The 27335-nt window shown below is 44.4% G+C and overlaps 1 protein-coding gene across 5 annotated transcripts; it reads left to right on the top strand.

The window, feature by feature from the left end:
* On the top strand, positions 1-27279 carry TM6SF1 (transmembrane 6 superfamily member 1). 5 transcript variants are annotated; one of them, XM_003784596.3, is made up of 10 exons: positions 1-231; positions 4821-4924; positions 7392-7489; positions 11419-11522; positions 13443-13525; positions 14131-14252; positions 15967-16071; positions 17833-17925; positions 18117-18236; positions 26411-27279. In XM_003784596.3, the coding sequence occupies exons 1-10, from the start codon at positions 140-142 to the stop codon at positions 26600-26602; spliced, it is 1113 nt and encodes a 370-aa protein (XP_003784644.1). In that variant the 5' UTR covers positions 1-139; the 3' UTR covers positions 26603-27279. The 5 variants fall into 5 exon arrangements, with proteins under 5 accessions (XP_003784644.1, XP_023365845.1, XP_003784645.1 ...); XM_023510077.1 differs by having other exon boundaries at positions 11419-11574; XM_003784597.3 differs by lacking the exon at positions 17833-17925.
* Positions 27280-27335: the final 56 nt, after the last annotated feature.

The following is a 27335-nucleotide window of genomic DNA, read 5'->3' as shown; positions in this document are numbered from 1 at the left end:
AGGGGACGCCGCGGGGGGCGCGGAGCGGGGGGCGGGGCGCGCGGGGCCAACGCCGAGGGGCGCGGGCGCTGCCGGAAGCCGTGGCAGGGCGGGGCGCACGGGCGGGATGCGGTGAAGGGCGAGCGGCGCGGCGGGCGCGATGAGTGCCTCCGCGGCCACAGGGGTCTTCGTGCTGTCCCTCTCGGCCATCCCCGTCACCTACGTCTTCAACCACCTGGCAGCCCAGCATGAGTGAGTGAGCGGGCGTGGCGGGGGTCTCGGCAACTTCTGGGAGGGGCCGGTGGGGGGTGGCGCTCCAGGAATCGGTGGTAGGCGGAGGGGAGGCGCCCCCTGGGTCGCACGGCGGCGGTCCCTGGCGGAGCAGACGCTGGCCGGGCCCTGAGGTCCCGGGCTGATACAGCGACGCCCTGTCCTGGGGGGCTCCGGGCGGCGGGACGCGGCCCAGACGCAGGAGCGCGGGCCCGGCCGTGTCTCGGGGAGCGCCTCGCCCTTCCTCACTGTCCGGGAACGCTTCCATGTATGGACTTAACATACTTGTCGTTTCTTATTAATTTTAGAAACTCTTGTGAATGACTAGCAGAAATAACCCCGAGCAGGCAGGCGGAGACGCGGCTGCCGAGCCTACCGTGGCTGTGTCCGTGCGGACTGGCCTCGGTTTCTGGTCTGGCTGTGTTTGCGCCGTCTGCGGGAGCCGGGGACCCGCGAGTGCGCTGGGCGCTGGGAACTGAGACGCGCTTGCCAGTGCTGCCCCGGGGCAGGGCGGGGACCCAGGGCAGAAAGCTGGGGAGATGGGTGAGCTGCAGGAGGGCTAGGGGCGTGGGCTCAGGGTCCTGCCCCTCTCCCAGCCCGGGTCACTGACGGCTGGAGGCCCGCGGGCGGTGGGGAAGGCGCCCCTCTGCGTCCCGTCTGCTGGCGGCTGTCTGGAGGAGGAGGAAGTAACTATTCTGTTCCTCAGCAGTTGGTGTTAAGGAAATTGCATCAGTCCGGGCACTGCACACCCCCTCAGATGTTCATTCAGCCTGTAGAGAGGTGTCTGTATGCTGTGCTGTCTTCCTCCTTTCTCTACGTGTGGCCGCCTTATCTCTGTATGGAATTCGAGCACTCACCGGGCTCCAGAGCCACTGCAGCTGAATACCATGCGCTCATTAACACAGTGCCAGGGGGTGGAGGATTGGTAGCGGTGTACTGTACTTCTAAAACAGCATCATGGGCAGTTTGGCCTACTGTGTGCTTGGCACTGTTTCAAGGGTTGAGTGGTTGGGGACATAGCTATGAACAAACCAGAAAAGCGGGAGGCAGGTGTTGAGATAGGCATCAGCAAATACATAAACATCTCTGGGAGGCCGAGGTGGGTAGATTGCCTGAGCTCACAGGTTCTAGACTAGCCTGAGCCAGAGTGAGACCTCGTCTCTGAAAATAGCTGGGCGTTGTGGCGCGTGCCTGTAGTCCCAGCTACTTGGGAGGCTGAAGCAAGAGAATTGTTTGAGCCCAAGAGTTTGAGCTTGCTGTGAGCTATGATGCCACTGCACCCTATCAGGGGTGACAAAGTGAGACTCTGTCTCCAAAATAAAATAAAATAAAAAAAACACACAAACAGATAGTGACATGGTACGCAGACAATAAAATAGGGTGACTGGGAAGGGGGCTGATGGTCACAGAAGGCTTCTTGGAGGAGGTGATAGTTGAGCTCAGAAAGATCTGGGGACAAAAAAAAAGATCTGGGGACAGAGCCTTTTAGGCAGAGAAACGGGGAGTAGTGTAGGGGAAGGATGTAGATGGCCTCTGGGAGGGCAGATGGGGCTTACTGAAGAGTTGCACAGAAACAGAGAGAGTTTGAGGATGACTCCTAGGTTTTTGCTGCAGCCCCTGGGAAGATGGCGATGGCGTTTACTGAATACAGATGGAATTATGTATTACTGTGTATTACTGAGCACATTGGTAAGCCATACCATTCTTTCCCCCTATAGTTTTTGAATAATTAGTTCTAATCATTCCTCTTATCCTTCTGCATGTTAAAATCCTAGTGACTTTTGACTCCTCTCTGTTCTTTTTCTACTCCCTTCTTTCTACTGTCCCCTTCCCCACATTTCCCAGGGCTAGTCTAGTATCTGTTCCCTCCTTTCAGATCTCCCTGGCACTGGTCCTCTCTGACCTGGACTGTGGCAAGGTCTCCTACTTAAGCCCCCTGCCCTTGCCCCAGCCACACCCCCCAATGCTAGTGTCCTTGGCCCTGAGACATGCCTATGCATCCTGCCTCCTTGCTCATGCTCACGTTGTCCCCTGTGACTGGGATGCTGCCTTCCTCCCTGTTGCTGATTGTGGAAGCCACATCTGGACTTTATGGGCCAGAGAAGAATGCTGCTTTTTCCTTTTGCAGGCCCTCCCTCTCTCGCTCTGCTTCCAGCCCCTGATGCCCCTTGGTTGCACTTTTCTCCCAGAAGTTACTTTCCTGTGGTCAGAATTATCTGGCCAGGCTATGGCTCACCTTAGTACTGTTCTGTCCAGCCTAGTGCCTTGCACATAGCAGGCATTCGATTTGACTTTGTTATCACGCTTCCTTCTCAGTAGACCTTTTGTTTGTTTTTGAGACAGAGCCTCAAGCTATCCCCCTGGGTAGAGTGCTGTGGCATCACAGTTCACAGCAACCTCCAACTCCTGGGCTCAAGCGAGTCTCCTGCTTCAGCCTCCCAAGTAGCTGGGACCACAGGTGCCCGCCACAATGCCCGGCTATTTTTTGGCTTGTAGCTGTCATTGTTTTTTGGTGGGCCCTGGCTGGATTCGAACCTGCCACCTTAGGTGTATGTGGCTGGCGCCTTAGCTACTTGAGCCACAGGCACCGAGCCTCAGTAGACCTTTATAAGAGTCTTGAAAGACAAAAAGCAAATTGGGTGAGGGGTCAGGAAAGGGTCAAGCTCTCTCTTTCTCTCTCTCTGCTCATTCTCATCCATATATGACACCACACCCCTCTCATTAGAAGTCTATTGATAGAAAGGCATGAGTGTCTCCTCTCCAAGACTCACAACCTTTTGATCCATTGGTCAGTCTCAGCCCTTCCTACCCTGAGGTAGGACTGTTTCTCCCTGCTTCAAGCAGGTGCTGTACTAGGCTGTTGTAGGATCTCTGGAGACCACACCAAGAGGCAGAGGTGATCTGCTGCCCTATTTCACTTCATTCTTCCCTCCTCCCTTGGGGCAGAGAGTGTGAGAGGACACTGTGAACCAGTCTGCACTGCTCTCTCTTATTCCAGAAAAACACTGCTGGGGAGTGTGCTGGTTTGGGGCTTACGCCCTTGGAAGGCGCAGGTGTGATGGCTGTGTCCCGACCGCTACCTGTATCTGTCAGCTCTCTGGCACCATGAGCTGCTGCCCTCCTCACAGATGCTTCAGCATCTTGCTCTTCACCCACGTCAGCTTCCTTCCCCACTCACGTCAGCCACCAAAACCAATGTTTAGCTTCTCTCCTGGACACTGACACCGCCATCTCATTCTTGTCCTAGAACTGATCTATCTTTCCTTCCATGTATCATCCATCCATCCATCTATCCATTCATACAGCATCCATCTACCCATCCATCCATCCATCCATCCATCATCTACTTTTGCCCTCCCAGCTCTGTCTTCCCTTCTCTTTCTCTCTCCCAGTGACATATAGCTAAGGCTATCTCCAAAAGGCCCAGTGTTTGGCTGTGGTGGTGTGAGGGGTCTAGCCAAGGACTGGTGCTTCTGGCACCCCTAAGGGGTTGTGAAGAGGTCCTGGCATAGCAGCCCATTAGAGGGGCTAGGTGGTTCTTTGTCTAGAATTGGAAGCCCTTTTGATGCTGGACATGTACAAGGTAGAGTATCTCTGTTGGTCTGGAGGTGACCTGGTGGCAGCAGAGCCCCTGGAGATTGGTCTCTCCATGTAGATAGGACCTCTCTTGTTCCTCTAGTCTAGGGCTTGCAGTGAGGCCTGCTGTGTGGAGGTGTGCAATACATTTATCTTCAGTACATTCTTCAATTAATTAAGAAACAGATGAATGCAGTGAGGTGAACTTTCTAAGGTCACACCATTAATCAGTGGCAGAGTGGGTACTAGGATCCAGGTCTCCTGTCTGCCAGCTCTACTGAGTCTCATATCCCAGGGGTGCCCCATGGAAGGCCCCTGGTCTTCTTGGTGCCATTCGCTTTCCTGGAGAAGGTCCAGAGGATGGGCCCAACCAAGCCTCACCTTGTCTCCGTGCTGGTGATTGGATGCTGGCCTGTTAGCCCTTGGTGTGGGTGTTGGGCATCTTCATTTGGGCCTCAGGTCCAGTCATGGTGCTTCTCTTCCAGACCTCACTCTCTGGCGCATTTGTTGTCCACATGGCATATGGCTCCTTCTTCCTAGTCCCCTTGGAAGGCTTGTGAGGTTGTAATGCCTGTATGTTCCTTAGAACTTGGCTTGAGGGTTTCCAGGTTGCCCTGAGAGTGGTGTCAGGTCAACTATCAGGCCTGTCAGTGCTGGGTGTGGGGCTTACAGGTTTGAGTAGGTAGAGGCAGTGGGGCAGCAGCCGTCTCAGGGGCAGGAGTGGTGGGGAGAGGAACCTCAGACATACTGTATGCACATGAGGCAGGTGGGCAAGATCAGAGGAGAATGAGGGCCTGATGGCTCTGGTCCCTGGAAGCCAGGGGCTATGACCCAGAAGAGCCAAAGTGCTGCAGATAAACTACCCCTAGCTGCAGTCAGGGGTAGATTACGTAGGAATTAGGCCGCTGTGGGAAAGAACGTTCAGTGGGCAGGAAATTCCAGGCACCAGTGTGTTTATTTTGTTGGTGACCACCTCCCTGTTCTGACTATTGCAGTTCCTGGACACTTGTAGGGGTGGCTGCCCTCATCCTGCTCCTGGTAGCCCTGCTGGCTCGTGTCCTTGTCAAAAGAAAACCACCCCGGGACCCGCTATTCTATGGTATGTCTTCCTGAAGGGAAATCATTTGTGTCTGTTTACTAACCGCTCCAGTGAAGGGCTGGGAATGCTCTGGGCTAAAGGTGCAGGTGCTTCAGGGCAGCGCAGCCCTCACCTCCAGACTGTCCACATGGCATATGGCTTTGGGCTAAAGGTGCAGGTGCTTCAGGGCAGCACCCCCCATGTAATCCAGGGCACCCCTCCATTCTTTGCCCCCAGATCCACAGCATGCTTTCATCTCTAACCTCTGACCTTGACTCTCTCCTACCCGCCCCTTCCTAGGCTTCCTGCTCCTTGCAGCCCCCTCCGCCTAGTGTGGAACTTGACTGTACAGTAGGCGCCCCCTTGTTCATGTGCATCAAGAGGCAAATACTAGCACCTTCCCCGGAGAGCTGGTGAAAGATTAAATAAGATGATACCTCTAAAGCATTTAGAACAGCGCCTGCCACTGTACATGCGTGTTCTGCCTCATATGCCTCTGAGCATGTCAGTGGCACCACAGTCCTCCACTTGAAAATGAGGAAGCTGGCTCAGAGACGCTGAGAAACGTGGTCAGGTCCCATGGACAGTGAGAACAGCGCTGACTCCACAGCCCACGCCCTTTCCTTGGGCATGCTGCCCAAAGCAAAGCTGGGCCGCCTTGGCGCTCTTCTGTGCTGAGCACTTTGCTCGATGTGTTATTCCTTAATTTCTGCCTCAGTGATGTTGCACAGGAAATACTCCCCAAGTCCTACAGCCACAAGCATTTATTTTTCTTGCCATCAGTTTTGTTGGTTGGCTGGGCCACTCTGCATCAGGCTGTGGGCTGAATTCAGGCCTGTCTGTGTGTGTCCCTGTTCTAGGCCCTGCAGCTCCCAGGACACACCCTTCTTGTGGCAGATACCAAGGCATAGAGGGAAAAATAGGGGAAAATAGTGTTGTCTCTTAAGGCCTTGGCTTGGGGCTGCTCCCTTTGCTTCCACCCACATTCCACTGGCTGAAGTGTCACTAAGCTAAGCCCATCATCAGCAGTATAGGGAGGATTCTGTGCCTACAGGGACCTTGTAAGGTGGGGAGGGAGTAACTAGTTTCTCCTAATCCACATATAAAAAAATTGAAGCACAGAGAAATGATGAAACTTGCCTAAGGTGAAACTTTGCAGTCTCTCAGTAGATGAGCTGGGCCCATCTGATTTCAAGGCCTGTGTCCTTTTCTCTGGCCCACTCCACTTGCCTTTGCTCTTGCTCTGCTTGCCTTTCCAGACTAGTATCCTGTACTGTCCAGTCCCTCCCCTTCCTCCCCACTCCACAGAGTCTACCGAAACTGTCCTGATGACTCTTCAAGGTCAAGTACTCTGTCCTGGTCACGGATGTGTGCACACTATAGCCTCAGGGTCAGACCCCAGGCCAGACCCCTTGTACAGGAGAAAGTGGAGGGTATATCCACGTGGGTGTCAGTGATCACTGGTAGATTACACAGAGTGGAGACGTGATGTGGCTAATTGCCTGGGAGGCTTCCAAAAAATGAGTGTCAGAAAGTGATGCTGTCAGTGAGAACTGGGCTGCAGGCTTCCGTGGAGGCCTGGGAAGGCATGTCTGCACAACAGGGCACAGGTAGACCTCCACTCCTCCTGGGACAGGTGGATGCCAGGCTCCTGGCTGCAGACTCCAGCTAGGGCCACTTCCCCTCTCTGTGAGTTAACCTTCTCTTTTCTCTCCATTTCTTTCCCCATACCTTTTCTTCTGTTCACCATCAGGTTTTTCTTCTGTCCATGGCCATCCCATTGTCTGAGACACCCATTTATTGCAACCTGAAACTATAGCTTTAACAAACCGACACACACTAGCCTTCTTCACTTGCTGTTTAAAAAATATTATTCCTTAGCTGTTTGTAGCTGGTGGTTGTAAGCCCGTTGAGGAGATCCTCACAACTCTAGTAAGATTCCCTAAGATGCTACAGCTTCTCTACTTTGATATTGAGTTGTACCATCTTGTACTCATTTTTTAAGGTCCATGGCCCTTTTTCTTAAAGCCATTGTCACTTGCACATCAGCCTCCTGTCTGCCTGTAGGGTCTCCAGCATGGAGCAGGGCGAGCATGTCAGCACCCTGTGAGTTGACCTAGTTGGTAGCCATTGAGATGAATCACCTTCTCTTAAGTCACTCCTTTGCTTCCTTGGCATCTTGGTTACTGCCCAGGTGAGATGTGGTTCACCTCTAGGCAGCCATGGTAGGGCTGTGGAGGATGGGTGGGTGTGGCTCAGTCAGATCTCCTAGGACAGAGTGACTTTGTTATTCTCTGTTCCGGTTCCTTCCATGAGAGCACTGGGCAGGGATGGGGAGATCCATGAACAGGCAGAGATCTGGCTGGATGTGCAGAAGGTTTAATGTTTCTGGAAAACATTAAAAACATTCCATCATTGTAGGCTAATGTCACACTCTTAGCAGTTGTCTCCTGAGCTACTGCTTTTTAAGTTGCTTTCTTTGCTCTAGTGTTTGCAGTTTTTGGATTTACCAGTGTGGTGAACCTCATCATAGGACTGGAACAAGATGGAATCATTGATGGATTCATGACATACTACTTGAGAGAGGTACGGGATTGCTTGGTAATTATAAAGCTTAAACCAAAGAGCCAGCAGCTTTGGCCATGTTACTCAGAGACAGAAGCCTTGTTAGTGTAAATAGGCGCTACATGGCACCACCTTTCCCATAATACCTAGGTTGCTTATTCACACATAAAGAGAACAGAAAGGCGAGGTGAGGTCAGGGGTGATTCTTGTCCATATTCCATTCTTACGACTCATTGGCCACTCAAGAACCATGATCTATTTCTCTCCTTTATTTGGACTTAATGTATATGAGGTACTTTTGGTGCATTTAGTATTTGTGTGTCTTTTAATACCTTGCTGCCTCAGGATGCCCAGGCTGCCTTCAGCTTGTGCTACAGCAAATGTTGAGGCATTTCTTGCAGCCATTGCTGCTGATGCTGGACCCTCAAACTCCAGACCTCGCCACTCAAACCCCAGCGTTAGGAGCTGCCTGGTGACAAAACAGCTGGTTCTGTTTTCTTATTTTAGCGTAGGGTGAAATCCAACCTCAAAGAGGTTAAGGACTTACTCAAGGTCACATAGGAAATGAGAAGCAGAGCTCAAAGTATACTCTTCACCTGTGTTTCAAATACTGGGGAGCTTTGTATGCCAGCTAGGGGAGTTGGGATTTTATCCTGTCTGTGAGGGAAGATTTTTAATCAGGGAAGGATGGGTTTGCAGGGAAGGGCCAATGCTGTGAGCCTGGGGGACAAGTCAGGAAGCTTGCGCAGGGCCAGCACAGGCGTAAAATTGGCTGGGCAGAGGAGGGGCACAGAAAGTAGAAGTGTGGCTTCAGGGGATTTGAGTGGCTGGAATGAGTAGGACTTGGGGATATAATGGGGTGATGGGGAGGGTGAGGCCTAAGATGACTTCCAGACTTCTGCTTTGGAAGTTGGCAAATTCAGTTTTTTGTTTTTTCTTTTTGAAACTCCATTTTTTGGTTGCTCTTCAGAGTGCCTCCATCTGTTAGCATATTCTTTTTTTTTTTTTTTTCCGAGACAGAGTCTCCTTCTGTCATCAGGGCTAGAGTGTTGAGGCTAGAGTCTTCTTCTGTTGCCTAGCTCACAGCAACCTCAAACTCCTGGGCTCATGGGATCCAACTGCCTCAGACTCCTGAGTAGCTGAACTATAGGCACATCATGATACCCAGCAATTTTTTTTGTATTTTTAGTAGAGACGGGGTCTCACTCTTGGTCAGGCTGGTCTTGAACTCCTGAGTTCATAGGGTCCTTCTCCCTCAGCTTCACAGAGTGTTAGGATTACAGGCATGAGCCACCATGTACCTGGCCTGCTTTGGAAATTGGAAGAATGCTGGTGTTACTATACCAGACAGGGATAAGAAGAGGCATTCAGTTCTGCAGATATTTGTTGAGGCAACCTCTGGGGTCGGAAGACCTGCATCCTGCCCTCCAGGAGCTCACTGTCTGGTGTGGCAGGGGGATGGCATTGTCCTAGGTGTGATGACAGAGACTCGCTGAGCACACAAGTACACAGAGGAGGAACTGACCCCAGGAGCAGTCAGGGAGGCCTTACTGCATTGGTGATGATGCTATGGCATTTAAGAAATGGCCATGTCGGCTCGGCGCCTATAGTTCAAGGGGCTAGGGCGCCAGCCACATACACCTAAGGTGGCGGGTTCGAATCCCCAGCCCGGACCCGCCAAACAACAATGATGGCTGCAACCAAAAAATAGCCGGGCGTTGTGGCGGGCGCCTGTGGTCCCAGCTACTTGGGAGGCGGAGGCAAGAGACTCGCTTGAGCCCAGGAGTTGGAGGTTGCTGTGAGCTGTAATGCCACGGCACTCTACCCAGGGGGACAGCTTGAGGCTCTGTCTCAAAAAAAAAAAAAAAAAAAGAAATGGCCATGTCAGTGGACGCTAAACATGTCCAGATGGACCAAGGAGGTAGAATCCTTCCAAAGAGAAGCAACAGCTTGGGCACAGGCATGGAGAGGAGAGAGAGTGCATCTCCCCTGAAGTGCCTGTCTGCGAGGTAATGCTGAATTCATTTGGAAACACAGTTTCAGGTGCTTGAGGGACATCTTGGCAGAGAGATCTGGGGGCTGTCTGTGTATAGTTGGTACCTGAAAGTCTTAGAGGAGAGGCTGCTTACCTGGAGGAAGGTAAGGAGGGAAGGGGGCTGAGGCTAGGACTTTGGAGACTAGGAGGAGGGTCCTCTAGAGTGGATTGTGGAGGTCAGGCAGAGAGGCAGAAAAAAAACCCAGACGAGGAATATTTCTGGAGGGAAGCAGCTGGAGGTCGAGCTGGAGGTTGAGCTGGTGAGTGTGGCAAGCACTGGGGCAGAGCAGGAGTAGGGGGGACTGGGTGCAATGATGTCGCAGTCTGCAGGCCTAGGCTCTGGGCATCTAGGTGCCATGCACAGAAGATGAGGCTTAGTTTAGTGGGTGGTGACAAGCTTTGAGGAGGACATGCCGAATGCCAGGCTTTGAGAGCCTTCATCTGGCAGTGCGTGTGTGGCAGATGAGAAGGGAGGGAGAGAGAGAGACCATTCGGCAAGGTAGCACTGTCCAGTGAGAGACACTGAGGGCTTGACTGAGGCCATGACCAAGGGGGAATATTGCCTGGGGTGACATTATAGAAATAAAATTGATAGGATTTGCCAAAAGACTGCATGGGGACAAGGTAGTTTTGACCTGGGTGAGTTGAGTGATTTGTCCACTACAATAGAGGCCAGGTAGAGGTGGATTGAGGGGAGAAGCTGATGGATTAAAGGAGTTCAGTTGAGTGTAAAAGGCCCGTGGACCACCCAGTTAGATGTCTATTAGGCCACCAGGAGCAGACAGCACTTGCTTTGAGAGCCAAGTATATAGGCATGGAAGACTGAAACTATTCTTTGGAGCGTGTCAGAAGGAAACAATGGGCCGGGCATGGGTACAGAAATATGATTTCGGTTCTGTCTCCTCTTCTTTTGTGGTTTTAATCAGGTTTGATTCGTGAAGAGGGATGACGGCAGTCCTTGCCCCTGGGGAGCACAAAGCTCCAGAGAATGCCCTGTGTGGCTGACCTGTTGGGCTGGCTGGACTGGTTGGTTCTCCTCCTGGTTGTAGAAAGGATGGAAGGCACTGTCAGGACACACTGAAAGAAGCAGGATAGTGCAGACATGAGAGAAGGAAGGAAGACTAGGCAGAGCCTGAACTATGCTAAAGACCCACAAAAAGTTGACAGTGATTTTCAAGTAGCCACCTAGAAATGTAATCACCTGCATAGGGAATGCAGTTCATCATATAATTTTATTGTTCTAAAATTAAAAATTTCCCAGGAGAAGTACAGCTTTTCTTGGTAGTACTGTCTCTGCTAGGAATGTAGCTGCGAGACCTTAGCTGTGGTATTGCCAGGAGCCTCTGTTTCTTCATCTGTAAATGGAATCAATCCCATCTGTCCTGTAGGGTTGTTGGGAAGGTTGATAGAGGGGCTGGGTGTGAAGCTCTGAGTTCAGCCTGCATGTAGGTGTGTTTGCATGAGGGGAATAGTGTTATCCCCATGCCCTGGCCAGCCAGCCGAGGGATCAGCAGGAACTGTTAAGGCCAGCCAGTGGCTCTGGTGAGCCTGGTCTTCTCTGGCCATCCCTCTGGTCATAGCTCAGGACCACTTGTCACAGATGTTGCTTGGCCTCAGTGAGTTTGCTGCAAAGCCAGTATTCCTGTCATGCCACCTGCCCTCACATCACAGTGCAAACCCGTGTTGATGTCAGTCCCTCATTAATTCCATCCTCTGTGGCCAGAGGGCTGAGGCAGGCTCAGGTAATGTTGTATGTTCACATTTTACCAGTTTTATAACTCTGTAGAAGTAGTTTCATTTTAGCAGACTAACACAAATTAGTTGTGCTGTTTTAACTTGCAATACAGGTCTGGTGTTCTGCGTTTAAATGTTTGAATCTTATTTAAAGTGAACTTCTTTTTCTTGCTTTTCTCAGGGTGAACCCTATCTGAACACTGCACATGGGCACATGATCTGCTACTGGGATGGCTCTGCCCATTATCTGATGTACCTGGTGATGGTGGCAGCCATAGCATGGGAGTAAGTCCATTCACAGCTGTGTATCTTTGCCACCTTCGCTCCTGACAAGCGGGTATGTAAGGAAGTGTTAGGCGGTAGAGGCAGGTGCACAAACAGGTATGCCCTGATGTGAATATATGCTCCATGCCTCCAGTTAGACACAGCTTGTGTTTCCTTGTACCATGGCTTTTTTTTTTTTTGGTAGTTTTTGGCTGGGGCTGGTATTGAACCTGCCCCACCTCTGGCATATGGGGCCGCAGGTGCTGCCCCGTGCCATGGCCTTTTGAACATGTGCCTCTTGATTGCTCCCAACAGCTCGTGTAGACCTGAGCTTTCTGATCATGTGCTCTTAGAAGAACAGTCTCATTTTTAGGAATTAAAGTGAGGCACAGTCTAAACTTCAAACTAAGATTTCAAAACTTCAAAGTTTCAAAACTTCAATCTCATTTCAATTCAAAGCTCTGTCTTTCCCCCAGTTGAGGCAGCTCTGAGACATGGGTGTGTGGTCCTTTCCCTCCTCACCTCCTCTGCAGCCTGCCCCGTGGGAGTGCAACTCTGTGTGCATAGGATTAAAGAAACTGACAGCAGCTCTGTTTTGGGTGCTGGTACCCTCTATCATAATATGCTAACTTAATCTTGTGAGGCATATGGTGGGTTCTTTGAAGACTTTACCCCCAGAACCTTTGCATTGCAGCAATCCCTGAACATCAACACGATGTTCTCTCTGAATTCCTGGGTCTCCCCTGCCCATGGTGGTACAGCCACAGTTTCTTACTGCCGAGCTCCCTGTAACCCAGGAGATCTACCCTTTGGGGAAGGATCTTCCAAGATGTCTCAAGCTCGGTTACTTTCCCAGACCTCTATTTGTTTCCAAGTTTGAGAAAGTCATGCTTTTTTTCTTTGAGACAGTCTCATTCTCTTACCCTTGGTAGAGTGCTGTAGTGTCATAGCTCACAGCAACCTCAAACTCTTGGGCTCATGTGATCCTTCTGCCTCAGCCTCCTGAGTAGCTGGGACTACAGGTGCCCACCACCATGCTCAGCTAATTTTTCTATTTTTAGTAGAGATGGGGTCTTGCTCTTGCTCAGGCTGGTCTCAAAGTCCTGAGCTCAAGTAGTCAACCTGCTTTGGCCTTCCAGAGTGCTAGGTTTACAGATTTGAGCCACTGAGCCTGGCCAGAAAGGGCAAAGCTGCAGTTTGACACCTCCTCCCCCGATGATGTACTCAAGGACTATGCCAATTACTTCTTACCTGTCCTCCTGCTGACAATCCCAGTCATTGTGAATGGTCCTCTTGGGATTTGGTTGTATTTGGTTTGAGGGCTGGAATTAGATAGGAAGCACACAGTATTCTTCCTTTCTGTTTCCCTTCAGAGAATCTTCCTTTTGAATTTTCCTCATATCCTATTACAAAGTATGGGATCGGGGTATTGGGGTTATCAGTTGAAGGAACTTTTTCTCAACAGTGAAGATTAGGAGTGTATGTCTACCCTTTATTGCATGGGGTACATGTCACTTATTACCTTCACCTTTAGGGCTTTGGCCACAATTCTGTGACTCCAGGAAAAGTCCTTTTATCATCCTACTACTCATACTTAGGATGATTTGAAATATGAATCCAATTTCCTTTCTTCTTTGAACTCTTCCCTTTCATGCTGTGGGTTTCGTACATGATAGGGAAATGCAGGAATCCTTTGGCAGTGATGATCATGTTATATTTAACAAGATCAGTGTAGCCAGCATAATCTCCTATTTAAAAGGACACAAAAAAGGTTCTATAGTGTATCACACATGGAAATGAAGTTTGATTACCAGGGCTTATTTTGTTTATCATTCTTGATTCATGTACTTTACTAGTTTGAATAAAAATAACACTGAGGGACATCTTTTGCTTATAGTCTTCTCAGACAAATGTACTAAGTCAAGCTTTTTGTTGTTACAGAGAAAGTTATAGAACCATTGGCCTATACTGGGTTGGATCTATTATTATGAGCACTGTTGTTTTTGTGCCAGGAAACATTGTTGGTAAGAAACTTTATCTTAAAATTCATTTTCCGTTTCTGAAACAATAGGGCTTATTTTTAAGCAGAGATTATTTTAGTGATAATAGAACCTAGAGACTCCAAGCTTACCAAAATCTGTTTTGCAGATTTATTCCTTTTCCCTCCTTAACTTTAGAACAATTTTTAGAAGTGTGAATTGAACAATTAGACAGTCAAGTATCAGAGATTCCTGACTTTTATAATGATCTGGGGGCTTGGATGGTGTTTATGGCTACATTTAGTGCACAAATATTTCTTACAACTCTTAGTATTATATGTAACTCCTTACACACAATAAAAACTCCAAAAATGTACTTGGAAATTAACACTCTTGGAGGCTGAAAAGAGGTTATTTATGCTTGAAGGAAATTAGGATATTATATTAAATATGCCTTGAAACTACTATAGATAGGCTATGGGTATTAATACACATCTATTAGTTTTAAATTGAACCTTTTTTTTTGGCCTCATTAAAAATACTGTCTGGCCCATAACAAAATTTTAGATGACTTGGGATGGGGAGATACCCTAAATGTTACTTGTGTTAGATAACTTTTGACTTTCTCTTTCTTTCTCTCTTTTAAATAGGGAAGTATGGAACACGAATTTGCCCTGCTTTTTTCTTAAGCATACCATATACTTGTCTTCCTGTCTGGGCTGGTTTCAGAATCTATAATCAGCCATCAGAAATTTATAATTATCCCTCAAAGGTGATTTTTATTAAGTTTTGATGTAATCTGTTCTCAAACTCATAGGGCTCACTCACATCCACTGGCCGATGAATTGAACTATGCCTCTGTAGACTGGAACATTTGGGGCATTCAATCAGAATGACCGTTTTGATTATGTGGCATGAGTTCACATCTTGGTTAATGTAGCCATTATAGTCTGTTTCTGTCTGAATGTGTCTGCTTCTATGGGCAAGGCCATACCTTTGGGAACTTCCTGTGCCAGTGGCCACATTGGCTTAACAAAGATTACGCATTAATTGGTGTGCTGGATGAAGTCCAGAGTGTTTGGTTTGGTTTGGGTTGTTAATGGCCTGGCTTTTGTGCACCTGGGAAGCTTTTTCTATGTATTTACTGCCCCAAGAAGACGCTGGAGAGATACTGCTGTTCAATGTAGTCCATGTAGCCACAGGGTCTGATTCCCAGGGTCTGATCCAGGCCCATGGGGACTGGCTGGCTATAAGACGCATCCTGAGACATCTCTCTTCCATTCATAGTCCAGTCCTGGCCTGGAGGTACTCTGTTAAGGTCTTCATTTCATAGCTAGTTTCTCTCTTTAAGTTTTTCTTCCTTTTATAGGTATTAGATCATGTAGCAAGATCCTTTAAGAAAAATCGATATATATTAAAATATGAATTAGTAAGAATATAATTACTCATTTTACAAAAAGATTTATAATAAAGTTCACTAAAAGACATTTAAATTTACAAACACTCCGTTTCCAAACCTTCAGACATCTGCCATATAAACTCAGGCTGGCACACTGACAAGTGGCGCTCCCTTCAGTCCCTCTGAGGAATAGTAACCTTACCCTTACTCTTGGCTCCACTATTTTTGAAGGTTCCATATCAACATACCAACTGAGTCATAAGGTGCATAGAACTATTTATTATTTTTATGCTAAAACATCATGAGGGCCAGGGCCAAACATTCATCCAGTGCTGATAGGAACATAAATGTAAAATTGCTCTGTGAGGCAATTTGGCAATGTTACCAACCTTACCAAATTTGACGCTTCAATCTAGTAATTCTACCTCTTGGGCCCTATAGAAATCATCATGAGATGCTGTCAAAGATTTATGTACAGAGTTGTTTATTATCATGTTAAGTATAATGGTGAAAAGTACCTAAATGTCCAAAAATGGGAGACTAGCTAAAGACTGATGCTTCTACATGGCATTAGTTTTAGAAGAATTTTTAATGTAGGGAAGTGCTTATAGGTAGGTGTTGAGGGCAAAAGAATGCAAAATTCTTTATATACTAAGTCCTAATTTTGTGAAAAATACAGATTACATAGGTGATATATGTGTGTATGTATTTGTGTATGTTGGGTGTGTTAGTATATATATTTACTTAAATGTATTACTGTAAAAGCTTATCAATTTAATAGTGATGTGGTGGGTTTATGGTTTGTTTTTATTTTTCAAATGTGTATGTTATATTTGTAAATCATGAAAATGTTATTTCATGAAAAATACGGATTCATAGAGCTAGAGGCCCTTCAGGATCATCTGGCTCAATCTTTTCATTTCACAGATGAGAAAACTTGAGGGAAGAAATGATTTTCCTAAGTTCTGTGGCCAGTGGTTTATTTTATGAATTATGCGTATTCAAAGTTCTCTCTCTCCTTCATTATAGCATTTAGTGTTCTTCTTTGGCACTGTGTGCCTGTTATTTAGTTACAACTCTATTCTAGGTTGTGCAAGAAGCCCAAGCAAAGAGCTTGCTGAGAAGACCATTTGATTTAACGTTGGTTGCTTGTCTCCTCCTCGCAACTGGATTTTGCCTATTCAGAGGCTTGGTAAGCATGACAGATCAAAATATCATAACATGATTATACTGTTAATACTTCCAAATGGGAAAAACCTAGAAATAAGTTTTTGTTTTTTATCAGACTTCTTAGCAAACTAACATACTATTCTCATGAGAGTCTGGAGCCATGCACCTGTCCTTCCACTGCCAAGAGGCAGCACATCCTGGGCTGTCTTATTCTTTCTCCTTCAGGTCAAAGTATCATTCTTCCCTCATTTGAGTGCATCGGAAAAATTAGCCACCAGAGTCTCATTTCTTTTGATTCCTTTGTGACTTGAATGTGATTATCTTTGGTAGGGATGATACCCTAAGACTCTAATACAACTGTGGCACAGAATGTCCGTGTGTTCTCAGGTTTAGGAGTGATGGGAGTGAGGAAGGGGTACGATTCACATATATGTAGGGTCATGTGAATTTCTCACTGCTAAATATAGTGTTGAGTAAACTATGCCCAGGTTTGGAGTCTTCATATTAATGTGACTGAAACACATTAAGGATATGTGGGCATTTCATTTTTCTATTTTTCCTTTACCAATTTAATAGTGTAGTGTAGAGGTTAAGAAAAGACTCACAGGCTTTGGAGTTGGAAACCTGGCCATTTACTAGCTCTATGGCTTTAGAAAAATTGCATAACCTCTTTAAGACTTCATTTTCTCCTCTGTAAAATAATAGTACCTACCTTACAGTATGGTTTTGGAGATTAAATAATGCACATCAAACACTTGGTAGAGGGCATTCCTTACACAAAGTGCTCGATAAATGATTGCTGTTTCTATTTTTACTGATCAGTGATCCTTCTCAACGCCCCAGTTTCATGATTTATTCTTAGTAGAAATGAATTTGAGAAGCTCAAAATTACATGGTTAATTATATTTGGCTTCAGTGACAATTACTAGCTATATTAAGCCTACTGGAGTAGCAAAATACTTGGGAAGTGCCAAGTATAAGCTGATGTAACCAATTTATTGTTTGGGGTCCTTGGGCTGTGTATCAAGGGCCCGTGCAGCTGGCTGGATTCAGGGTGAGAAGCTGTTTTAGTTGTCTTTGGAGCTTATTTTTACCAGTTTTACAGCTGGCCCATCTTCATATGTTGTCTAGGTGGGCAGTGTTTATGGCCAACACCATGAGGAATGGTGCCTGAAGGGGAAAGTGACTCAGAGGGGGCCTAGTAATGTGCCCAAGAAACAGTTGTCCACTTGTGGCCTAAAGTCTACTCCATTGTGACTAAATCTGCTCTTTTGACATGGACACTGGAGGTGTCTTCAGACAAGAGGACCCTGCTTTCAATCATTACGCTTTACTGCCCCCAAAGGCCATATGCTGTGAGGCACCGGAAAGAGGATGCTATTTTTGAATCTTACCAAGCATAGTAAGATAAATTTGGTGTAGAAATATACTTTTCTTCCTGTAGGGAATAGTTGGCTAGTTATTTCCAGGAAAAATGAAACTGGTAATCCAAAGCAAGCTGTGCTTTGGCTAGTCAAACCTAGATACTTAAGACTCTGCGTATTAGCAAGGTACCCAAGATAGTGCTAGCTTCCATTTCCTGCTCCATGATTAACCACTCCTTCATGTCTTTAGAGTAGATATGTAGAATATTTCATTTCTTTTGGATGCACCTCTACAATGCATAGTTTTTGCTAAATTTACCAGAGCAGCTTGTGACTAAATCTGGTACAGTTAGTCTTATCAGCAAACTTAAGAACCAGATGTGAATGTATTTTTATAATGAATTTATTTTTGTTCTTAGATTGCTTTGGATTGCCCATCTGAACTGTGCCGATTATATGTACAACTTCAAGAGCCCTATCTCAGGGATCCTGCTGCCTATCCTAAAATTCAGGTCAAGTAGTTAAAAAGCCTATGAATTTTCTAAAGCTAATTTTTTCTTTTTTTAAAAATGGGAAAATGTGGTCCCATGTAGGAAATAAGAATTAACATTTTCAAAAATGAAAATGTTGGTTTTTTGCACTTTTTAGTTAGGCCAGGTTAATTGCTAATTTGCTGATGGTGTCATTTCTCTTTTCAATGCAGATGCTGGCATATCTGTTCTATTCTGTCCCTTACTTTGTGATTGCGCTGTATGGCTTAGCAGTTCCTGGGTGTTCCTGGATGCCTGACCTAACACTGATACATGCTGGAGGCCTAGCTCAGGTACTGAGAATATCCTCTGTTGAGAAAATTTACTCCTAATTTGTCATTGTGGCAGGTATGAAGAGCATCTTTGCTCTGAGTTATGTTCCTTAGAAGACATTTTTGCGAACACACTTCATTTAAATCGCACAATAACTATTGAGTAGATGAGTGACCAGTTATACAGATGAGGGTCAGTGAGGTTAAAAGATTTGCTGAAGGTCACATACCCAGCAAGCGATGCTATCATTTTATAGGGTTGTTCCTTTACCTCTGAACACGATGGCTACTAAAAAAGGATCGAGAACTGTTATTTTCAAGATGCCTATCTACATTTAAGATTTTAGAATTCCATTATACTATGCTTATAGAACCAGGGAAATAAGTTTTAAAATAGTTCTATTCCTGAAAAGCAGGGCTATCACGCGTTCCCTCCCCATTGGCACTTAGCCAAGTCCCTGGTACAGCTTAGGTTTCAGTCAAATAGCTTACTATACTGAACTAAAAATGAAATTATCTATCACATATGACACAATGCACACTTTTACCTAAGGTAATAGTTGGCAAAACAAGTTGAACTTTTGAGGAAGGAAGAAAATTAAGTAATTTTACCTTTTTTATTACTGGACATAAAGACAAATCAAATGAATTCATCTTTGAAAACATCTTTGTCTTGCTCTTTTCAAGCAGGATGAGGTTCATCAAGAAACTCAGGCCTGTTAGTCAGTTCTACTCATGGTAGAGTAGTCATGATGGCTAAAAGACATACTAGAATTTACAGGGTTGAAAACTAGTTAACAATATTTAAGGGTTAAATCCTTCCACTTTGAAGTATTTCTTAATTATAAATTTGGATATTAATATCAACAAAGTTGATGCAGCATCCAGAAGTAATGGTTCCCATCCTTTCCTTGAGTGACTGGAGAGAAGAATACATTTACCCCCTCTTTGGTTGTTCTTGCTTTGCAAACTTCTAGATACCTAATTCCTCAGGCTTTACTTATCTTTTGGTACCAGCTACAGGCTGGTGACTTCCAGTTTCTGTCTTCAGCCCAAACTGCTCCCAGACTCTTGTACTTAATTCCAAACCCAGTCATTTCACTTGGACGCCTCACTAGCATCTCAGATTTAATGTGAAACATAGGACTTGATCTTCCCCATACTTCGCTCACATTTTTCATTAAGTTTGCAAATGGTTCAGTTACATCCAGCAGCTCAAGCCAAAAAGGTAGCATTTTTTCTTTGACAGAGCCTCACTCTTTTGCCCAGGCTCAAGTGCTGTGGCATCATAGCTCATAGCAACCTCCAATTCCTGGGCTAAGTGATCCTCCTGCCTCAGCCTTGCCAGTAGCTGGATTACAGATGCCTACCACAACACCCAGCTAGTTTTTCTATTTTTAGTAGAGATGGAGTCTCGCTTTTGCTCAGGTTGGTCTCAAACTCCTGAGCTTAAGGGGTCCACCAATCTCAGCCTCCCAGAGTGCTGAGATTATAAGCGTGAACCACTGCACTGGACCAAAAAGGTAATTTTTTACACCTCCTGTTCCTTTACCTTCTCCATCTAGACTATCACTGAGCCTGGCTAGTTCTAACTCCAGAGTAATTCTAAAATCCACTAGTTTTCTTCCAGCTCTGCTGCCACTAGACTAGCCCAAGCTCTCACTATCTTACCTTGTGCCAGGAAAACCAGGTTTAATATTTTACTTACCTGTAAGGATGGGCTGTGTGCTCTGCTGCAGAAACAAATACTCAATGGCTTAACACAATAAAATTTATGTTTTGCTCCTGTAACAATCATGTGGGATGTTTTTAAGGGCCAGGGCTGGCACAAGCTGTGAGGGAGGCTGGTAAATGTGGTCTTTTTGTGTGCCTCCAAGGAATGAATAGCATGATGAACACAATGTTATGTTATAAGTACTTAAAGAAATCTCCATTTAAAGATGAAGGAGTTGAGGCTCAGAACATCTCAAGTTACTTTCCTAAGATTGCAATTGCTAAATGGCAGAACAGGGATGAAATTCTGATTCCAAAGCCCACAGTCATCTCCACTGTTTTATCTTCCCCCACCCCATGGAAACCATTAACTATAGCACAGAGTGAGTCCTGTAGCAGAAAGTAAGGCTTGCATGTGGCACTGAGTTGGAGAACCTTCAGTGGGGTAGGAGGGAGTCATGTCTGAGCTGAACTCTGAGGGTCAGGTGGAGCTGAGCCTCTCCAGGGAACATGAGGCAGTATTCAGGTGTGGTGTGTGCAGCAGGGCCACAGTAAGCCTTAGCTTTTCTTTTTCTTTTTTTTGAGACAGAGTTTCAAGCTATTGCCCTAGATAGAGTGCTGTAACGTTCTAGCTCATAGCTACCTCCCACTCTTGGGTTCAAGTGATCCTCTTGCCTCAGTTTTTCTATTTTTTAGTAGAGATGGGGGTCTCACTTTTGCTCAGGCTGGTCTTGAACCCGTGAGCTCAAGCTATCCACCCACTTTGGCCTGCCTGAGTGCTAAGATTACAAGTGTGAGCCACCATACCCAGCCAGCATTTTTTTTTCTGACTTGGGCCCCCTAGCCTTATTCTGCATACTCCACGACAGAGGGCCTCACACTCATCTAACTCCTACCAGCCCTTTCTTCAGAGTTAGATTGCTCAGCGTTTGACAGCTGTTCACCTGTGTGTTTTGCCTGTACCATCAGGCCTTCTCTGCCTGTCCATGCCTTCAGCTGCCCAGACCAGCCCCCAGTGCAGGAATGCTGAGTGTTACCAGCTCAGAGGCTGTCTGAATAGGACAGATGTTGGAGCTTGTCAAATCTCAGGAGGCAACTAGGGAATCTAGGTAGGAAAACCTAGGCAAAGGCCTAATCATTTGAACAGGGCTAATAGAAGGCTGAGGAAGGTCAGTATTTGGGGGGAAATGGGTGTGTAAGCCTACAGCAGCAAAACTAAGCCCAGACTGACCTGTTGATGAGAACAAGCTTACAGATGGGCAGTTGTGACTGCAGCTGAGCAGTTCTGGGAAGGGAAGTGTGGGCTGCAAAGCACCTGGCAGTAGCAGGGGTAGCTTTAGCCAGACCTCAGGCCTTGTAGAAATCCTTCACTGCTCAGTTTAACAAGGTAGCCGGAAGCTCCTCTCTTACTGGTGAGTCTAAAGACTCAGAGCTTAAGTTTAAGGACCAGATTCTCCAAACATCAGGACATTTCTCCAGACCTAGCAGGTAAAAAGTGGCATAATTCAAGAATTATGTGTCTGATATTCCTCTATCTTAGTTGAACTTTAAAATCTACCTATTTGCAGTGACAAAAGGTCACTATTTGCTAAGACAAAGTTAGAAACCATGCTACAAAGTGCATACTATTGGAACAATGAATGACAGTTACGTGATTTAGTTGGTACTTAGCTAATACTTGCTTATGAGTAGGACTGTCTTCTTACTGGGCATCTGACATTCATCACAGAAAGCATTCTCTTGATTAGCACCCTCGTTTGCTAAAACTGCCATTCCTAATTCAGAAGCCTTATGGATTCATGATCCCACTAACTTATTGATACTTGCTTTTATTGAAATATTAGTGAACTCCCAAGAGTCTATGTCAGTGGTTCTTAACCTTCCTAATGCTGTAACCCTTTAATACTGAGAACCGCTGGTCTATGCAGTTTAATAATAAAAATCCCAACTTTTAAAAAGCTCTAGAATATCATAAGATCAACATTGAGAAGTCATTTGGTCCTTGATTTCAGACCATGTAGGGAATCTGCCAAATCTGCCACCTCAGAAATCAAAAGATTAATCCCAAAGTCAAAGAAAATTTTATAAAATAAAATAAAACCACTTTAGACCAAAGAGTTCCTTTGGGGGCTTCTTTATAACACAACTATCTTTTCATACAGAATGGTGCCACAAGATTAAAGCTGTAAATCTAACTGGAAAGTATTATGGGCTGCTTAGATCCATGTACTAGCATTTCCTATGAACTGTTATTGTCTATGATAGAACAGTACTGAAAAAAAAATCAGAGCACCTATAGTTAATAAATGGCTAAAAGTGTAAAGGTCTGGAGGCAGAGACTGGCTCAGATTTGAGCCTGTCATTCACTAATCAGTGCAGTGATCTTTTTTACTTCACCTCAGTGACCCTCAGTTTACTCCTGTGAAGTGAGGGTAGTAATAGCCCCTTTTCGGAGTTACTTTGAGAGTTAAATGAGGTAATTTCTCAAAACAGTGCTAGGCACATTAACAGTTGTATACCTCTTTGTTGTTATTATTAATATTAGATTCCCATTTTCCAAATAGAAAAAAGCCTTATACGGCTCAGATTAATTAATCTGTAGACAAATTAAGTAAGCTGTGTGTATAATTACCAAAAGAGCAAAGAAAATGGAAGAAAGCTTTGGGACAGGCTCACCATGGCTTTGGCAGGGAGCCCATGACTCTCTAGCCATTGAAGCAGGACCAGTTCTATTGCAGAAACGTGACACCCATTCATTCCCCTTTGCTGCCCTCATACTTTCTAACTCTCTGCTATGCAGGGCCATGGTCTAGAGGCTTATGTGTAAATAATTGTGTTAAAAAGAGTTAACTCTTTAAAGTAGATTTCCTAAGTTTTTTTCCTTTATAGAGACCTTTAAGAAATACATGAAGGTAAAGGTTTAGGAAGAGCATGGATAACTGGGATACTAATGAAAATCCCATTTTAACTCATTTGTTTCTAATGTGATTCATTACTAAACATCTTTATTTAGTATTAAAATTAGACTTTAACATCTTTAGGTGCATATCCTTTTGTGGAGACATGACAGCCAAGTGGTCAAAAGGGTGTCTAAAAACAAAGAGCCAGATTTTCAACAAAGTAGAGCACCAGATCATGAGTAGGCATTTCAGTGGAGTTCTGTGTTTAGGACTAGCCCAAGTGCTTGGCACTGTCTAAGCACATCACAAATATCAATTCATTAAACCTTCACAACAATGTATGAGGTAGGTTCCATTATTATCCACTTTTATAGATGAGGAAGCCAGAGGGTTACAACTCTTGCCCAAGCCCATACTGCTGGTGTGTGGTGGAGATGGGATTTGACTCTGGCGATCTGGTCGCAGAGACAGTGTTCTAAACCACCATATGGTGCTGCTCAGAAAACCCTAAAAAAGATAACATAGTTCTAGATTAGCAATGCATACTGTATTGGCCAAATAGCCTAGCTACTGTCTCAATGGTCACACTAGTTTTTGCTTACAATATTAACACTGACACATAACACTCAGTTCTTTCTGGAGTTAAGATTATAATTTTTAGCCATCCTTTCCAGGCTGTATCCTATAAACATAAAAGGACAGACATTAAAATCTACCAGTTAAATTTTTTCACTTTTATTGTCTCATTTTCCATTCCAGCCATCCATTCTAAAAAAACCTTAAGAGTGTATCTCCTAATTACTTCTGTCAGGTATTAGAAAAAAGATTAGGGATTCAATCTCGCATCATTAAATTTTGGAGATATTTTTGGGTTCTGTAACTTGGTCCTATTAGCTTGGGTCACATGTGAATTCAGTAGCACTGACTGAGCTCTTCAGGTCCTTCACAGGGAGGCCTCCTGCAGGTGGGAATATCACCCAGGAGATACTCTGCAGTCGCTTATCAGCTGTGTGACTGGGGAAGGGAACCCTTCTCAGGTGAGACTGAGGTTCTTCTGAAACTTCAGAACCCTGAACACTTAACATCACACACCTTAGGACGAAACTGTGGCTGAGTGCCACTCGCCTGGAGGCGTGGGCACCATGAGTATACCCATTAGAACTATGAACAGTACATTTATTAGGAATGTAATCTTTGCTCTTACTAAATAATTTAGTTAAAAAGGCTAATAAAACAGGTACAAAACTAGAGAAATACTTTCAGACCCTTCTATTTTTTGAGACAGTCTTGCTCTTTTACCTGGGCTAGAGTGCAGTGGCATCATCATAGCTCACAGCAACCTCAAACTCCTGGGCTCAAGTGATCCTTCCGTCTTAGCTTCCTGAGCCGCTGGGACTATAGGAGCTTGCCACCAACCATGGCTAATTTTTATGTTTGGGGAGACCAGTGTCTCACTCTTGCTCAGGCCAGTCTCGAACTCCTCAGCTCAAGTGATCCTCCCACCTCAGCCTCCCAAAGTGCTAGGCTTATAGGCCTAAGCATTGTGGACCCTTTTTGTATTGTGACAGTCACAAGACCACTGTTGTTGAACGTTTATTGAACTCTAACAATGTGAAGGTGCTACACAAAACATTAGACACAGTACCTGCCCAGTGGGCTTACAATCTAATCTAAGGACATGAATCATTTTAAAATGTTGCTGTGACTTTGCTGTTCATGAAAATGAGGTATTAAGTGCACTGCTTAGTGCAGGAAAAGAGCCTATGGAATCAGTGACTTTTTATGCAGCCTTCCCTATGCAAGTAGGCACAATTGCTTTTATTTCTTAAAGTATGGTTGGCATTTCCCCAGATTTGGTGGTTTTGTGATGTTTACAAGTATCTATAAAGGTAGAGCCACCAGACTCCCATTTCTGAAAAACAGGGTCAAATTTGGCCTCTAGTTCAGAAGAAAAGACATATTTGACATACTTTTAGACAAACACTATCATTAAAAATTGGCCATAAGGAAAAGCAGTGAGGGGGGCAATCTGTTCAGAGTTCCTAGGATGTCCACAGTGCAGCTCCTCAGGGCAGCCTGGCAAATTCCCTTTACTCGCAAGGTCTTTTGCCCTCAGAGCCCAGAGATGTGAACACGTTTTCCGGGTGGTTTGGGCGGCTGCCCACGGGAGTTCTGTCAGAGGGCACAGCCCTCTCTCAGTGCCACGCTGCAGTCTACATGTTGGGTCTTTGGGATCAAAGCACACTCATTTAATTTTTATGTCCAGAGAATAGCAAAAATGTACCAGAGTATGCCTCAGTACTTTGTAAAAATGCAGCCCATTAAAATATCTGCTGCTGATAAAAATTCACTGAGATGCTGCTTATAAAAGCTTGTCCTTTTCTTGTCATGGGTAAAATAAAGTGGTAAGAAACACTTTTGCTCATTAGTCTCTTAGCAGAATAATTTGATTTCATATGGAAGGTAATATTAAATAACTTATGTATTTATAACAAATAATTTAGTTCTTCATTCTTGTCACTTCTGTGCCTTCTCTAGATTGCAGTGTCTTTTGTCCCTTCGCTTTGTTCCTGATGAACTAAGAATTTACTACTTATTACATTTAGATTCCCAATCCTTTCATCATGTATATCTTGAATTTTGACAAGATGTGAAAATGCATCTCTGCTTCCTGAGGAAATCCTCTCAACAGAGCTTTTAATCCTGCTGCGGCCTGTATTGCCCTTTCTTATACAGTTTTCCTCTATGCTTATGAAAAGTATCAAAAAAGACCAGCAGGCACATTCTGAATGTGTGTTCTGAACAAGTATGTAAGTACAAAGGAAGGCTGTTTAGCCAACTAAGATTATGCTGGCAAGTCATACTTCTAGCTAAATTATAATTTGATGTGAAAAGTTTGCCTGCACATACATTTGCCATTTTATAAAGAAGAACATATTCCTACCTCTGCTCAAGTTGGTAATAGCCTTATCTTACAAACAATGCTTAGTAATTTTTAAGTTGGATAAAAAGCAAATAAACAAATAAATAAAAAATTTACAGTGAAAAGACTTTTGAGTTCTTGTTCTAAGGAGTAGATGAAAGACTGATAAATGAAGCTAAGGCCCCCAGTGTTTTCTTTTTAAATAGTCTGTTATGCTAAAAATATATTAGCTATTTTAAACTTTACATGTACTTTCTTCATTTTTACTGGACACAATTTGTGAGTCACAACAGAGCCTCTATGTAGGACCTCCAGAATGTAAATCAGAGCAAAACTGAGATTTTATTGAGATTTTTCTGTTAGATTAAGCCATTAATGTTTGGCAAGGGACTCTAGATGGTTTAAAAAACAAAACTAGCATGACAAAACCACGCTAAAGAATGTATACTTTATTTGAATAGTTACATTAAGAATGGCCCTGAATTTAATGAAAGAGTAAATGTAATAAAAAACTATGGATTGTTTGAAGGTACTCTGTCTGCAGGTTGAGACTGGTTAGGAGAAACATGGTCTGAATTAACTCAGCACTCATTATTCTGCATCCAGCTGATCACACATTTCACGCTTACCAATTTTTTTTTTTTTTTTAATGCCAACAGGCTCAGTTTTCTCACATTGGTGCTTCTCTTCATGCCAGAACGGCTTATGTCTACAGAGTCCCTGAAGATGCAAAAACCCTTTTTTTAGCATTAAATACAGCATATGGAATTCTTCCTCAACTCTTGGCCTATCGTTGTATCTACAAACCAGAGTTCTTCATAAAAACAAAAGCAGATGAAAAGGTGGAATAAAAATACTACTTCATGCTCTTCCTTTTTAGATTTGTGGCTTTTGTCATACTGGTACTGGTATTTTGTCCCATTTTATCCTCTTCCCATATATGAATACTTAACACATAAATTCTTACTCTGCGTTATATGTTTGAGCTATACCGTATTGTGTATTATAATTCTTTTTTTTTTTTTAAAGAAAATAGAAGTTGTTGAGAAAGTTTGTTTAAAGAAATATATTTGAAATTATTTGTGGGCAAACTTGAACATCTATCTCAATATTCTGTTTGACATATTAAATAATTGTAGATGAAAATTACAATTTAGTGCCTACAGTAGTGAGCATGAAAATGAAACTATTCAAAAATGAATATGGTCTATATATATTAAAAACTCAAAATAGCAAACATAGGTTGGAAAAATAAATCTTCTATGTAAGATGTATGTGCTTCATTATCAACCTCAATATAAAAGGCAAGTCATCAGAGTATTTTAAAACACTGTTTGAAAATGTTTTCATTTTTAGGAAAGTGACTTATTTGCTGCTGTTTAAAAATTGGTTTTACTAATTTTTTGTGTGAATTTAAATAGCTAAAGATAATTTTATGTTTGCCCTTAATGAACACTTGTTTTATTGGTGGCTGGAAATATTTTTATTGTATTTCTGTATATATTTTTAATAAAATTATTTTTGGCCTTTATGAAGATAATTTTATTAACTTCAAAAAATTTATATATACATACAAAATGGCTT

This window comes from Otolemur garnettii, unplaced genomic scaffold, assembly GCF_000181295.1.
Source record: "Otolemur garnettii isolate 467f Iridium unplaced genomic scaffold, OtoGar3 scaffold00011, whole genome shotgun sequence".
Taxonomy (NCBI): domain Eukaryota; kingdom Metazoa; phylum Chordata; class Mammalia; order Primates; family Galagidae; genus Otolemur; species Otolemur garnettii.
Note: the sequence above shows the minus strand (reverse complement) of the source record. Positions and strands in the feature narration are given on the sequence as shown.

What these genes read in the sequence shown, in the direction of transcription:
- TM6SF1 (XM_003784596.3), top strand. Translation starts at nt 140, where the DNA reads ATGAGTGCCTCCGCGGCCACAGGGGTCTTCGTGCTGTCCCTCTCGGCC. An exon ending in CCGGGACCCGCTATTCTATG is followed by an intron (nt 4,925 to 7,391) that starts GTATGTCTTCCT and finishes TCTTTGCTCTAG; the next exon opens with TGTTTGCAGTTTTTGGATTT. An exon ending in TGACATACTACTTGAGAGAG is followed by an intron (nt 7,490 to 11,418) that starts GTACGGGATTGC and finishes TGCTTTTCTCAG; the next exon opens with GGTGAACCCTATCTGAACAC.